The sequence below is a fragment of the Chenopodium quinoa genome, unplaced genomic scaffold, assembly GCF_001683475.1.
Source record: "Chenopodium quinoa cultivar QQ74 unplaced genomic scaffold, ASM168347v1, whole genome shotgun sequence".
Taxonomy (NCBI): Eukaryota; Viridiplantae; Streptophyta; class Magnoliopsida; order Caryophyllales; family Amaranthaceae; genus Chenopodium; species Chenopodium quinoa.
Genome location: NW_018742541.1, coordinates 376,141 through 390,920, shown reverse-complemented (window position 1 = coordinate 390,920; position 14,780 = coordinate 376,141). Strand labels below are relative to the sequence as shown.

The 14,780-nt window shown below is 35.2% G+C and overlaps 3 protein-coding genes across 3 annotated transcripts in view; 2 read left to right on the top strand and 1 right to left on the bottom strand.

The window, feature by feature from the left end:
- The window catches only part of LOC110720102 (sesquiterpene synthase-like), a 40,929-nt gene extending 31,414 nt beyond the window's left edge, over nucleotides 1-9,515 (bottom strand). Inside the window, exons 1-2 of the mRNA XM_021899102.1 lie at nucleotides 9,332-9,515; nucleotides 4,558-4,716 (exon numbers count right to left, since the gene is read on the bottom strand). Of these exons, the coding sequence (XP_021754794.1) occupies nucleotides 4,558-4,716; nucleotides 9,332-9,433 (261 nt within the window). The 5' untranslated portion in view covers nucleotides 9,434-9,515. The remainder of the gene's footprint in view (nucleotides 1-4,557; nucleotides 4,717-9,331) is intronic.
- Nucleotides 9,516-11,231: 1,716 nt separating this feature from the next.
- Nucleotides 11,232-12,435, top strand: LOC110720192 (zinc finger MYM-type protein 1-like). The gene is made up of 2 exons (XM_021899202.1): nucleotides 11,232-11,919; nucleotides 12,026-12,435. The coding sequence occupies exons 1-2, from the start codon at nucleotides 11,232-11,234 to the stop codon at nucleotides 12,433-12,435; spliced, it is 1,098 nt and encodes a 365-aa protein (XP_021754894.1).
- Nucleotides 12,436-12,558: 123 nt separating this feature from the next.
- LOC110720191 lies at nucleotides 12,559-13,336 on the top strand. The gene is made up of 2 exons (XM_021899201.1): nucleotides 12,559-12,858; nucleotides 13,058-13,336. Exons 1-2 carry the CDS (start codon nucleotides 12,559-12,561, stop codon nucleotides 13,334-13,336), a joined length of 579 nt encoding a protein of 192 aa, XP_021754893.1.
- Nucleotides 13,337-14,780: the final 1,444 nt, after the last annotated feature.

The following is a 14,780-nucleotide window of genomic DNA, read 5'->3' as shown; positions in this document are numbered from 1 at the left end:
GCCCACCCTCTCTCTTTGGTTTGCACAATTTCTTCCAAGACAACCAATGAATCTTCCTCTCACCTTGCTTTTGACCCCACCAAAATTGAGCTACAAGCGATCTCAACTCATCACAAAAAGACGTTGGAAATTTGAACACACTCATTGCATAAGTAGGGATAGATTGGGCCACTGCCTTTATCATAACCTCCCTACCTGCCTTAGATAAAACCATCCCCTTCCAACCTTGTAGCTTCTTCCACAACTTCTCCTTGACACCTCTAGTAATAACCTTCTTCGATCTCCCAACAACCGTAGGTAACCCGAGGTACCTATCATGAACATCAACTACACGAACATCCAAACTAGTAGCCAACTCCGTCCTTCTAGTCTTCGGCACTCCCTTACTAAAAGAAATGGTAGTTTTCTCAAAATTAATTTTTTGCCTTGAAGAGAGCTCATACAAATCAAGTACCTCTTGAATAGCCTCAGAATCACCCTCCGAAGCCTTTGAGAAAATAGTACAATCATCCGCGAATAGAAGATGACTGATGGAGGGAGTCGTTAGAGCAATACGGACCCCATGAAGACTACCCCTTTCCTCGGCACTCCGAAGCAAATGAGAAAACACCTCCGCACATAAAATGAACAAGTAGGGAGAGATCGGATCACCCTGACGAATTCCTCTTCCCGGAGAAAATTCAGCCGAAGGCCGCCCATTAATAAGCACAGAAAATGTCACCAATCTAACACAGTCCATAACACACCGGCACCAACTAGGATCAAAGCCAAACTTCTCAAGGACAGCCTCCAGAAAATCCCACTCATTCCTGTCATAAGCCTTCGACATATCAAGTTTCATCGCCATACAACCACCCTTATTCGGTAAATTTTTCATATAATGGAACAATTCAAAGGCCACCAAAATTTTGTCTGAAATCAACCTCCCCGGAGTAAAAGCACTCTGATTTACCGACAATTTTATCCAGAAACAATTTTAACCTATTGGCAAGCACCTTCGAAACAAGTTTATAGACCACATTATAGAGAGAAATCGGTCTAAAGTCCATCATACAATCAGCATTTGACTTTTTCGGAATAAGAGTAATGAAAGTACAATTTAAAAAAGACGGTATAGTAGCCCCACGCAAAATATCAAGCACACTATGAACAACAATTTCCAACAATATGCCAATAAGATTGAAAAAATAGGGGGCACATACCATCCGGGCCCGGGGCTTTAATCGGATGCATTTGACTAAGAGCCAGCTTCACTTCTTCCCCCGTATATGGCGCCCTCAAACTACTATTCATCTCATCCGTGACCCGAGACTGAAAATGTTGCAGAGCTTGCTCGATAAATGGCGGGTTGGAGGAAGTAAAAATATTCCGGAAGTAAGAAACCGCCACATTCCCAACAACATCATCCCCTACCACAAAATCACCATCCTCATTTTTTATTTTGAGAATCGTATTTTTTCGCATCCGACTCGAGGCCCTTTGATGAAAGAACTTCGAATTTTTATCCCCTTCCGAAAGCCACATAACTCTTGACCTCTGCCTCCAATAAACTTCTTCATGCATTACCAAACTCGCAATGTCCCTAACTAAGCTCCGTCTCCTTGCAAGCTGGGCTGCCGAAAGACCCCCTTTGTTCAACTTTTTCAGCTTCTCTCTCTTTTTCCTTAGCTCCTTAAAAATAGCCCCGAACTTAGTAGAGCTCCACTCCTTAAGGTCAGCAGCACACATAGCCAATTGTGACTCAAGGGACGCCCCCCAAGCCATGCATTTTCTATTACATTCTCACAGCCCTCATCCGACTGCCAAACTTGCTCAAAACGAAAAGGGCGATCACCAAACTTACAATTTGCATCATTATTGAGAATTAATTTAATCGGGGCATGGTCTGACCAATCCCGATCAATGTGAACAAGGTGTGCATCCGAAACAGCTCCTTCCAAGGCTCAGTCGCTAAAGCTCGATCAAGGCGACTTTGAATATTCTCACCCTCTTCCCTCCCATTGTCGTAAGTGAAGTCGTATCCGGAGTAGGGAATATCAGAAAAACCACAAAAATTCGCCGCATTCCTAAAATTTGGCATTTGCCACTCCGCTCTATCATTACCTCCAAGTTTTTCCGAAACAAAAAATATTTCGTTAAAATCTCCAATACAAACCCAAGGCAACTCCGAATGGGAAGCAAGTTCCCTCAACAAACTCCAAGACAAATGTCGGTTTGAACCTCTGGCCACCCATAGAAGCCAGTAAGCCTCCAACCAACCTCCCCCAAGCCACCTCTAACTTCCACGTCAATATGATGGACCGACATAGAATGAAGAACCATATTCAAGCCTTTTCTCCACAAAAGAGCCAAGCCACCCGACCTACCCATAGAATCAACTATCACACCATCAAAATCACCAAGTCTACTCTGCACTATACGGAACTCCGAACTACTTAGCTTCTTCTCTGATAAAAAAATCAAAGACGAGGCCTCTCTCCGGACTAGGTCCCGGAGCCCTACAACTGAAGAGAGATTGCCCAACCCTCTACAGTTGAGGCTTAAAATACTCATGAAGCTCGGCGAGGTTGCATATCCGCAACCTCCGCCACCCGCAATCCGTTAATATCATTGTCAAGCATAGGCCTCTTATTTTCACCACCACTCTCCCCAACATCTTCGTCAAGCCCTCTGTATCTTTTCCCCAAACATTTATTCCCATCAATCTCCATCGAGATCCCCCCACTACCCCCCTTATCTTTTGCTAATGCCCTCCACTTCTTCCCTGCCCCTTTAGGAATTTTACCCCCCTCCCCCGCATTGAAGATAAAAGGTTGTTGCACCCCCTCTACACACACCTTTTCCTTACCCTTCCCACTTATAACTCCCTCGCTCCCAACAGCACTCTCATCAACACCCACCTTCTCACCACCCAAACCTATAGCACCAGTCCCACTCGACACAAACCCCCCACCAACATCCCCCAACAAACTAGGAGTAGCAGCACTCCCCTCCAGCAAAACAGTAGCCTCTGCCATCGAGACAACCTGCTTATTCAAAAAAATTTCCTCCTCCTCCGTGATCACCTCGTCATCTTCATTACCAAGATGATCACAAGCACGCACCTCATCATCCTTGGTAATAAACAACTGCTTGCGGGATGACAGCACATTTTCTAATTCTTCCATATCTTTCATACGGCCACGCCTAGGGGAAGCTTTGATCCACCTTCCCCACCCCAACTTCTTCTTCTTGCTTTCTTCTGAAACCATAACACAATCACGCTCCGAGTGTCCGATAACACCACGGGCATAACAAAAGAAAGGTAGTCGTTCATAAGCAAATTCCACCAAAATCTCCTTTCCACTCTTGTCATGGATTTTTTTTGGCAACGTCGCAAAGGTTTTGTGACATTAATCATCACTCTAGCTCTGCGAAAACGATCCAGACCTAACAAGTCTTCCTCAATCTCGAGAACATCCCCAAGATTCAACATTATTTCACGCACATCATTATCGGAACGGCAATTGAAGGGTAAGTGTTTGATACGGATCCAAAAGGGTGAATGGACCAGCGAGATATTCTCCGGTTGTTCGTCCCCTTCAACCTCTTTGAGAACAAGCAACATATTATCAAAACACCACGGCCTCCCTTCAAAACTTTCTCTTTATCCCTCCAATGGAAGAATTGAAAAGCATAGAGATTAGGGCTAAGAACCCTAATTATCACCTTCTCAGACAGCGTCCAAGATTTCACCATTGTTCCTTTAAAAGCCTCTACATTATACGGACGGTCAGAAATTATTTTCCCTATTAGCATCAAATTAAATTTGTCATTCGAGGAAGAAGATTAATACTCTTAGTAAGACTGAATAACAATGATAATATAAGATGGAAATAGGAGTATTAGTTAATTGAGATAAGTACAGTAAGTATAACATGGATAATATAAATGATGCATTATAAAAGGATAAGTAGAAAAACGTACAACTATATCCTTCATATCCCACTTTTATAGGACATAGTATTTTAGTGTTGTTAATTTAAATTACTTTTTTAATTATGTAAAATGTATGTAAGTTATCACGTTATAATTTTGTTTTTTTGGTAACATGCAATAAACTTTTGGGCGGGAAAATGTTTTATAATAAGTTGACACGTGTATAGTTTTGGAGGAAAGCACATCAACAGTTGTTACTTTAGTATATTTAAGATTATAGATGGTATAATTACTTGTATGAATTTTGTTGGTTTATAGAGTTTTGAGATATCTATCAAGGAGGCTTGGAGAGTTTAGTACATTTACAAGGCTAAAAGAGCTGAGATTTGGTAAAAATCAATTGGTGAGAGTGTAATAACTCTTCATAGATATGTAAACAAGAGAAAAACAATCTAACAAACTAAAACAAATTACGGTTAGTCCTTAGTAACAACAAAACGAGTAGTAACACACTAATTAACATTAATAATAAGGAATAAAAATAATAATTTTATCAAAAAAAATATTTAAAAAAAAAACTAATAAAAGAATAAGAATAAATATAAACCAAAACTAATAATAAGAAGAATAAATAAAAACCTCGTTTGGGGGAGCATAGTTAAGGAAGTGATCGCCCCATAAGTTAGGAGGATAATTAGCAAGAGGACGAACAATTTCTGCTGTTTCATTCATACACTGCACATTATGATGCTTTGGGAGATTGTTTGGTTTAAATTCCTTCCGTTCCCAGCGGTTGGGCTGCATAATGGAAAAATGAATGACTACATAGCGCAATGAAAAATAGTTGGGTGGCTCAAAATCTTTGTCGCTGGGAATTATCACTACCACAAAAATGGGAATGAGCAATACACAATACACAACAGTCAAGTTGGATAGGCAATCTCTAGAATATTACAGAACGCCTAAGTAACATGAGCGTTTTGTAAGTTGAACTTATAGATCGCCTCCCCTACTTGACCGTTCTATATAATTTAAGACTATATTAATTAAAAAAAAAGTGACTTTGCAATATAGAGCACATGTTTTGGTTAACAACTCTATAACTCTATTTTCTTTTAACATAATTAAAAAGAATGCTAAAAAAAAAAAAAGTAACTGAGCAAAACCTAGAACTCTAAAGTTGTTCACTCTCATTCCCTTCAAAAATAATTTCTTTCTCTCACCTCCATCTCCTCCTCTCTTCCTTCCGCCCGTCTTGCCTCACACTTCACTTCTACTTCCGCCACTTTTCGTTTACGGATTTTGCTTTGTATTTCCGATCTCAAATTTCCGGCGAAACCTCCAGATACTTTTCACTTATCTTCTGCGACATTCAATAAAGGGAGGGTAAGCGGTTTCAACTCTCCCTTGAATCTGCGAACAAGCAAAGGGCGCCATAAAAGGCGGGCCGAACCCACTCCAAGCCCGTAGGCTTCTTCCTCTTTAGATTTAAGTCGTTGAACGAACCGATGCTAGGTAAGATTTTTCCGTAACATAATTTATTTAGACTTATTGCTTATTAAACCTAATAAAATAAATTAAAATAAGGGCTTGTTCATATTTTTTACTGATTTGAGCTGAACTAAACTGATTGGAGCTGAACTAAACTGATTGGAGCTGAGCTGAACTGAACTGAATTGAGCTGAAATGAATATTTTATGAGAGAGTGAAATTACGAGCTGAATTGAACTGATTGGAGCTGAACTGAAATTAAGTAAATGTGAACATGCCCTAAGTTAAATAAAACAAACCCTATTGCAAATAATAACAAAGATGATTTTTAATTGATTTCCTAATATTTTTCATTCCAAAATTAAAAAGAAATTTTAAACAATAAAAAAAATTACTGATATGGACACATCAGAAAATCACATGTTGTCATTTTTGGATTCTTTAAACATATACTATGGGGTTGTTTGGTTGCCAAAGAAAAACATGGGAATTTGGAAATCCTAGAAACTGAAATTTTTTGAAGTTGTTTGGTTAACAAATTCATGAAAAGTAAAAATTCTCATGAATTTCCATTTCCCACAAAATGGGGGAAGTAAATTACCTAGGAGAACCTAGGTAAGTGGAACTTTTCTATGGGAATTTCTACTTCCATTAGTTAACTAAACAATTTTTAGAATTTCATAGAACACAGAAACATTATAACAAAGATTTTATTAAAAATTAATTTCCTAATATTTTTCTTTCCAAAATTAAAAGAAATTTTGAAAAATAAAAATAATCCGTACTAAGGACACAGAAAATGACGTGTCAGTGATGTAACCATTGTCGGTATGCCTTTTAGCACACACATAGTATATTATTGACTAACTGATTATGACATTCTCCAGTCTTTTTATTTGGCAACTAAGGTCCAGTGGTTTGTTGCAAATATTCAAAGTGGTGTTATTTGGCAACTAAGGTCCACTAGCTTGTAACGCATTTTGTAATTCAATGCTGAAATTTTTAAGTACTCAATCCATTTGTAATCCAAAATTTCAACTTATGCATTGAGACTTTAACTAATATTTTCATTCCTTTATTTTTACAATTTTGAACCCACATGTCAGAATTCCTGAATATATACACCATTACCGTAAGGGCATGCATGTGCCTTGCATATTCATTTTAGTTAAACCCTAATCATTTAAGGTTATACCTTGTATATTAATTGGGAGATCCCATTTAAATATTACAATATACACCTTTTAGCACGAAAAATAATTAATTCAAATACCTAATCATTTCATTCTCAGCTTTATAATTTTTATTCATAAAACATTTTTACACTACTACAAAAAATTGGAATAAAGACCCCTAATTAATAGAGGTAACGGGTCTCTTATAAGCCTTTAGGCCCACAACTTTATTGAGTGGAGTGAAATAAGAAACCCATGTAAGAGTCAACGGGTCTCTTATCTCCCTTTTCCACTTTGCATTATTTACGGATGTAAGGCCATTCTCTTGGCTCAATATCTCTCCTCTTGAGCTATACCGACATTAATTATAATCACATGTTTCTTTCTCACTACACCGACATTCCTCAGAAACTTATTGAGCCAAAAGAATGGCCCTACATCCGTAAATAATGCAAAGTGGAAAAGGGAGATAAGAGACCCGTTGACTCTTACATGGGTTTCTTATTTCACTCCACTCAATAAAGTTGTGGGCCTAAAGGCTTATAAGAGACCCGTTACCTCTATTAATTAGGGGTCTTTATTCCAATTTTTTGTAGTAGTGTAAAAATGTTTTATGAATAAAAATTATAAAGCTGAGAATGAAATGATTAGGTATTTGAATTAATTATTTTTCGTGCTAAAAGGTGTATATTGTAATATTTAAATGGGATCTCCCAATTAATATATCTAATTAAGCATTCAAGGAAATTTCTCGAAATTTTTAGCCTTTTTTCTTCAAGTTTTCATATTTCAAGTTTTTGAATTTCTATTTGAAACACAACCCTGTTCTTAATTTCATCTTCTAACCTTATGTTCAGTTACGAAGTGCTTTAGTTACGCCTAAGTTTGAATTTCACATCTGGGCAATATCAAAATTGACTTAATTGACACTATTAATTGGGAATTTGGAAACACCCAATTTTGACAGAGAGTTGCAATTGATTTGGTAAGTGTTCATTCGACGATGACTTTGTATTTTTCTAGTATGATTGTTTGATAATGTAATTATTTCTCAATTCAATTTAGTTTTTAAGTCTAATCTTATGTTCTTTTTTTTTCAGTTCCTTGTCTGATGAATCCATGCAGAAATTCCTAACCTGCGAAATTCAGAGTGACCAAGAGTTCCAGCTCGTCGAACTTGCAGAAAACCGAATACTCAAGTCTTATTGATGTAATTGTAGTAGTAAATTTTAGGACTTCAAATATTTTGCGTTAATTTTGCTTGAATGTTGTTTTTTTTTTTTAATTTATTTTTGGGTACCATATCAATTTTTTTAGCCCATGCTATCTCATATGGTCTTAAAGTATTGTAAGTATTTACAATTTATTAATTTTCCACCAATTTGTCTAGAGATGAAATATTCAAACTTCAAATGCAAACCATATCAAAAGCAAAAAATAATTTCTATTTTTTTTTTTACAAAAATAAAGAACAAAGACACCCGTTAATTGATATGATAGGTCTGTTTGATACCCACCAAACAGACCCCTACTCTCAAATAACGGATCTTTTTTCTTTTTAAATTATCAATTTTCTAATTTATGTGACAGACCAGCTATTACTGACGACGGGTCTCTTTGTCCTCACAAAAAGACCCCTTTAAGGAACGGGTCTCTTTATCAAAGAGACCCTGAGATAGAGACCCGTTCTGAGGCGGTCTCTCAGGCATATTTCAACGGGTCTCTTTGCCATTTTTTGTAGTAGTGTTATTAGTTGAGATACCCAATATGGAGTAACATTTTGTATACTAGTATTATATAAAAATAGAAAACAACAAAAGCATTTTTTGAGTTTCATACTTTGGAAGAGTGTTGATATATATATATCATCTCTAAACTAGGTGAAAAACTAGACTTTTGTAATTTCTCCACACGTTTTCAAAAGATCAAAGGTGTACTTTTTTTTTAATTTTTTATTATTATTTTTTTTAGGAATCATTGAATCAAAAGTGTACATATAAGATTATAAGGTACACACTTCATATAATAAAAAGACAAGGTACTTGTTCAAAAAATTTAAATCAAATTTTTTTCTTAAAATTTTGACAAAATTTCAATTTTTACACAAACTTGGTAAAATTTCTTTTTTCCAAAATTTAATTAATTCAAATAAATTCCATACTTTATTGTGATAAACATGAATTAGAGTAATTACATTTTGTTACTACTGCCTCCATTTTAAAATACTTGTTCCATTTTTTATTTCACTTTTTATTTCCGGCCATTTTTAAATACTTACTTCATTTTCTTATTTGAAAAGTTTTTAAAATATTTAATTCATTTTTTTTACTAGTGAACCCAACATAAATTATATTTTTATTATTTTCATATTATCTCTCCTTCAATTCTCTCACCCAGTACTTAGGACATGGCATAAGCTGCACAGGAAGATCATATGCTTGTATGTACTTCTCACTAAGCTACTTTTATAGTTTTATAGTTTATTACTTCTCGATAATTTGCTTATATAATTTTTTATTTTTCCACCTACTTCACTAAGCTACTTTTATACTTTATTACTTCTCTAATTTCTCCTAAAATTACACATATGAAGAAATGATGCAAGTATTTAAAAACAGAGGGAGTATTAATTGAGGTGTAAAACAAAAGTTAGAGTTTATCCAAATTCACTGTCAAAAAAATTCAAATTAGAACCCAGGAAAAGGAATATAAAGATAAAATAAGATTAGGCGAAAAAAAGGAAATACCTGAAGAGAGGTAGGAGAAGGAAAGAGGCGTTGACCAAAGAAAGAGTTGGAGGAGAGAGAAAGAGAAGTAAAGGAGCTTTGTAGAGCAGCCATGGCTGCCATTTTTGCAGTTTCTTACTTTCCTCAAGTGTGTATTTGTGTGTGGGAGTAGAGTTGCAAAGTGTTGAACGATTTTATGATGATGTTGTGGATAAAACTATAAGAGTATGTAAATGGGCCAGCCTTGTACAAGGCCCATTAAATATTTGAACACTTAGAGAAGGGTGAGTTATTAATTACATTTATAAATTATTTTGATTAATTTATCCATTAACATTACTAAATCTTTTTTTAAAGTGTGTGTCAAGAAAGTATGTTGCATTTAAAAGAAAACGGAAAAAAATATATAATATGTGAGTACAATAAAACTTTACAAAGCGTCTTGTGTGCGGTTGGCCACATCGTGTAGCTGCTTGTAAAATAACAAAGTAGTTCCTAAAACATTGATCGAGTAACACATAAAATTTAAAAAAAAATACAAAATTATGAAGTTAAAGGAAAATGTCCAAATACATACATTATTATTTTCAATAATCCATACATGTAGCAATGAAATACTGGTGTTCTTCCCTCAAGTAATAAGGTAAAGTTCTTTCTCTACAGAGGCGGACCTACCTAGGTGTCCTGGGTGGCACGTGCCCCCCCTTTATTAAAAAATATCTTATTGACTCTTAAAAAAAAAAGAAATTGAATAGCGTGCCCCCACATTTTCCGTCAAAACATTAGAGTAGTAAGTTTCCTTTATTTGAGGCTCTGACAATTATGACTAAAAGTAAAACCAAAAATAATAAAAAAATCTTAAAAGTACAATTTAAAAAAAAAAAAACCTACTTTTCCTAGGATTCTACACGGCTACACCCAACCCCTATTCCCCTACAATCTAATATTTCCAATTTTTAGACTTCCCAAAATTTAGCAATTGGTACAAATCCCCAACCAAACCCCAATCAGTGGTGAGTTATACCCCAATTTTTAAGACTTCCCAAAATCCCCAACAACTAGTACAAATCCGCCTCTGACCCCAAAACAAGAATACGAGTAATTGCTTATTCAACAGTTATAACCTTTAGGTTTGGACGAAAGTGAAAATTGGCCGAATTTTTGTGTAATTTTGTATTGTTTCTTGTTTGTGGGTGTCACATCTACCAAATTAAGGTCAGTTACTTTCTTATTATCCTTTGTTATTGTTTAATGTTCTAATTTTTGTCCTTGATTTGGTTGTTGAATGTTGATATTTTTAATAAATTTTATAATTGAAATTGATATGAATTATATAATATGTTGAATATTGCACATTAATAATTTGTTACGGTGGTACTTTATTACTATTAGTAAATTGTTAATTTGTTTGAGGGAATGAGGGGATTATCAATAAATTGTAAATCTATACAAAATAATTGTATCTTGTTAAAGTAATTGTAAATAAATCTAATTATACTCATTTAAAATTACAGTATGAAGAGAACAAAAACAAGAGATATTACAAGTTTTTTTTTAAAAAAGAGTTCATAAAGAATCTGGTGCTACCTCTAGTCTTAATCCTCCCCAATCTCAAGCAAATCAACCTGATATTTCTCAACCAATTGATAATCCTCCATCTCAAGAAACTGAAAATAACCCTCAAAATTTAGGAGGTGAAGCAGAAATTGGAGCTAGTTCAAATCCTAGGACTGAAGCTCCAAACGATGAAGAAAGATTAACTGTGGTTGACGTTGTAAATCTTCCTCATGATCCAGGACTAAGAAAAAAGATATATGAGTTTCATCCGGATGATAGGGGTCTTGTTAGGAGAGCATATATTCAAAGAAAATTTTGCCAGCCTAAAGACTATGAATTTTCTTAAAGACCTTTTGGGCAGAAAATGCGTCGTTTTAACCCTAATTGGTTTAAAAAGTATAAATCTAGGCTTGAGCATAGTGTTGAAAAGGATGCAGCGTTTTGTTTTCCTTGCTATTTATTCAAGAATGAAAATTCACCGGGTGGAGATGCTTTTGTAAGTGGTGGATTTAGAGCTTGGAATAAAACAGATGCATATGATAAGCATATTGGAGGACATATGAGTGCCCACAGTCAAGCTATGGGGAATTTAAATGCTTTTAAAAATCAGAAGGGTTCCATTACATCTGGTTTATCTAAGCAAATTGAGGATACTATGAGTAAGTATCGAAAGAGACTACAAGCTTCTATTAAGTGTTTGAGGTGGTTATTACTTCAAGGGTTACCCCAACGTGGTCATGATGAAAGCGAGTCTTCGTCGAATCGAGGTAATTTTTTAGAACTTCTGAAATTTCTTGCAACTGAAAATTTTGATGTTCGACAAGTAGTTCTTGAAAATGCTCCGGGTAACTCTCAAATGACATCTCCTACTATTAAAAAAGACATCATTAATGCTTGTGCAAAAGAAACAACCAAAGCAATAATTGATGAATTGGGAAGTGATTTTTTTGCTATTCTTGCTGACAAGTCTGCTAATATCTCTGATAAAGAACAAATGGCTCTTTGTTTGCGATACATAAATAAAAGAGAAGAGGTGACTGAGCGCTTTCTTGGTATTATCCATGTTGCTGATACCAAATCTCTAACGAACACTAAAAGCTGCAATAGAATCTTTACTTATGGGGCATTCTCTCACTTTTTCTAGAGTTCGTGGTCAAGGTTATGATGGTGCCAGCAATATGCAAGGTGAAATTAAAGGCCTTAAAACTTTAATTAAAAGTGAATCTGAATCAGCATATTTTGTTCATTGTTTTGCCCATCAACTCCAATTGACTCTTGTTGCCGTAGCTAAGAATAATGCTGATTGTGGGTGGCTATTTGTTGATGTGCTTGCACCATTATTAAATTTTGTAGGTGGTTCACCTAAGAGAAAAGAATTTCTTCGACAAAAACAGGCTGAACATGTTGTGGAGGCACTAACTTTGGGTGAACTTGAATCGGGAACTGGTTTAAATCAGGAGCGTAGCTTGAGTAGACCCGGCGATACTCGTTGGGGTTCTCAATTTAGAACCATTTTGAATGTGCTTAATATGTATCCCATGATTCTTGAGTCACTTGATGACATTTGAGCTATTTCTGGTCGTGTTGATAGGAATAAAGCTGAGTCACTTACTCACTTATTGATGACATTTGATTTTATCTTTGTGGCACATTTGATGAAGAGTATATTTTCTATTACAAATGAGTTGAACATGGCATTACAAAAAAGTGATCAAGATATTGTGAATGCAATGACAATGGAGGATGTAACTAAGAGACATTTACAAGAGTTACGAGATGATGGTTGGGATTCTCACATGGAAAAAGTAACCACATTTATGGTTAAGTATGACATTGAAATTCCTAACATGGAGGAAAAGTATGTTGTCCCAGGGAGACGACAATTTCGTGGTGGTAGGCCACAAGTGACTAATCTTCACCATTTTCGAGTCGAAGTTTTTCTAAGTGTCATTGATCTACAATTGCAAGAACTTAATAATCGATTTGACGAGGTAAGTAAGGAATTACTTATATGCATGTCTTGCTTCAATCCCATTAACCAATTTTCTTCTTTTGACATTAACAAATTGATTCGACTTGCTAAATTTTATCCCAATGAATTTTCGAGTGTTGAAATTTCTTTTATGGAAGATTCACTTAAAATTTTTTATTGTGGATATAAAAAGTGATGAGAAATTTTTGAATTTGAAGAACCTTAATGAGCTTTCCATGAAACTTGTTGAGACACAAAAGAATGAAACTCATCCGATAGTATACCTGCTTTTGAAGTTAGTGTTGCTTCTCCCTGTGGCGACAACAAGTGTTGAAAGAGCTTTTTCAGGAATGACTCAAATTAAAAGCAAATTGCGCAATAGCATGGGAGATCAGTTGTTGATTAATTGTTTGGTTACTAGTCTAGAAAAAGATTTGTTTTTGAATGTAGGCATAGATGCTATCGTAAACCGATTCCAAAATATGAAAAATCGATGAGAACAATTGTAACTTTTCAAGTAGAACTTTGTTATGATCGAAATTTTTTATTACATTATGAATTTACCTCTATGAATAGAAGTTTTTTTAAAAAAAAAAAAAAAAAAAAATTCGTCTATATCCTTTTATATGTTGGTAGATATTGGTGCCCCCCTTTGTTGAAAATCCTAGATCCGCCACTGTTTCTCTAGAAAGAATTTTGAGTCCTTTTTTCTTTCGTGAAGGGAGCATTAGGGAAATCCTCTTGATTGCAATTTTCTCTATACCTTTGGGAAAGCATGAAAAAAGGCTCGAATGGTACTATCCATCCGTTACCCCAGAATGAATGAAAGGGGTGATCTTGTAGTTCTGATGCGTTTTTAGGTGCTCCATTTCCATTGAGTCCAAACCTAATCATGTGCTCTGAAACAGATACGATTCCCCCGACAAGATATTCCTTTATTCTTCCTCAGGCTGACATTTTTTTGGGTATAAGGAGAAGGAGTGTAATCAATATTGCATTAGGTTTATGTAGACTAATAGCCTCCAATAACTAAAAAGTGTATCATTCCTGAATCTAATTGAGGTTCGCGGTGGTGGAGGAAATGGATTGGAAAAAAGAGGGCCTTGTAATATTGGCTAATTAACCCCTATATCATTGACGAATTGATCCCTTTAACACTAATAAAGTAACCCCTAAACACTAACCGAATAAATTTTATAATACTAAACGAAATAACCCTTATGATGACTGACCACCGTGACATATTAGAATTTATGATTATTTCCAATTATTTTTAAAATTGTAATTTTTTTTTTGGTAGGAAAATAACATTGTTTTTAAAAAAAGAAAAACAAAAGATTCATATATATAATTTCTAAGAAAAAAAAAATCATATATTAATCTAGATATCTAGATTTTACGGAGTAATATTTACTACTCCATATATAATAAGTTGCTAACAGTCTATAACTGTAGGGAATAATTTCAAGCCTTTAAAATCCCACTAGCTTGAACCCCACTGTGATCATACACTAAAGTACGGTGGCGTCCAAAAGGGAAGAAGATAGAGCAAAAGAGTCGCCAACAAGTTTTTAAGGAACTTGTAAACCGTTCATAGGATGAAGGTTACACCCCTTAACGATCCAAGAGATCGCCAACTCCATAAGGTCATGAACCAAATAAGGGTTCGGGGATGATGGTACAAATCCAACCTAAAAGAGATTGAACCTGCCCTAATAATAGGCCTCTACTTTATTCTGCTCGTATTCATGTGCGCTTTCTGACTAACATACAATCAATAGATTAACCCTAAACCTGTTTAATCTATGTTGGTTGAATTTAATGCACAAATAAACTATTATTGGCGATCACTTGAATTATAATCACAATTAACCTAACAAGATTATTAATTATCTTATTAAGCGTGATTGTAAGTACCAATTCCCTTTAACATGCAATAAA

Bases quoted from the DNA above. Each gene is read 5' to 3' on its own strand.
- LOC110720191 (XM_021899201.1), top strand. From the start codon at position 12,559: ATGGCATTACAAAAAAGTGATCAAGATATTGTGAATGCAATGACAATG. The intron at 12,859-13,057 runs GTAAGTAAGGAA...TTGAATTTGAAG, and splicing joins TTAATAATCGATTTGACGAG to AACCTTAATGAGCTTTCCAT.
- LOC110720192 (XM_021899202.1), top strand. From the start codon at position 11,232: ATGCGTCGTTTTAACCCTAATTGGTTTAAAAAGTATAAATCTAGGCTT. The intron at 11,920-12,025 runs GTATTATCCATG...TTCGTGGTCAAG, and splicing joins GGTGACTGAGCGCTTTCTTG to GTTATGATGGTGCCAGCAAT.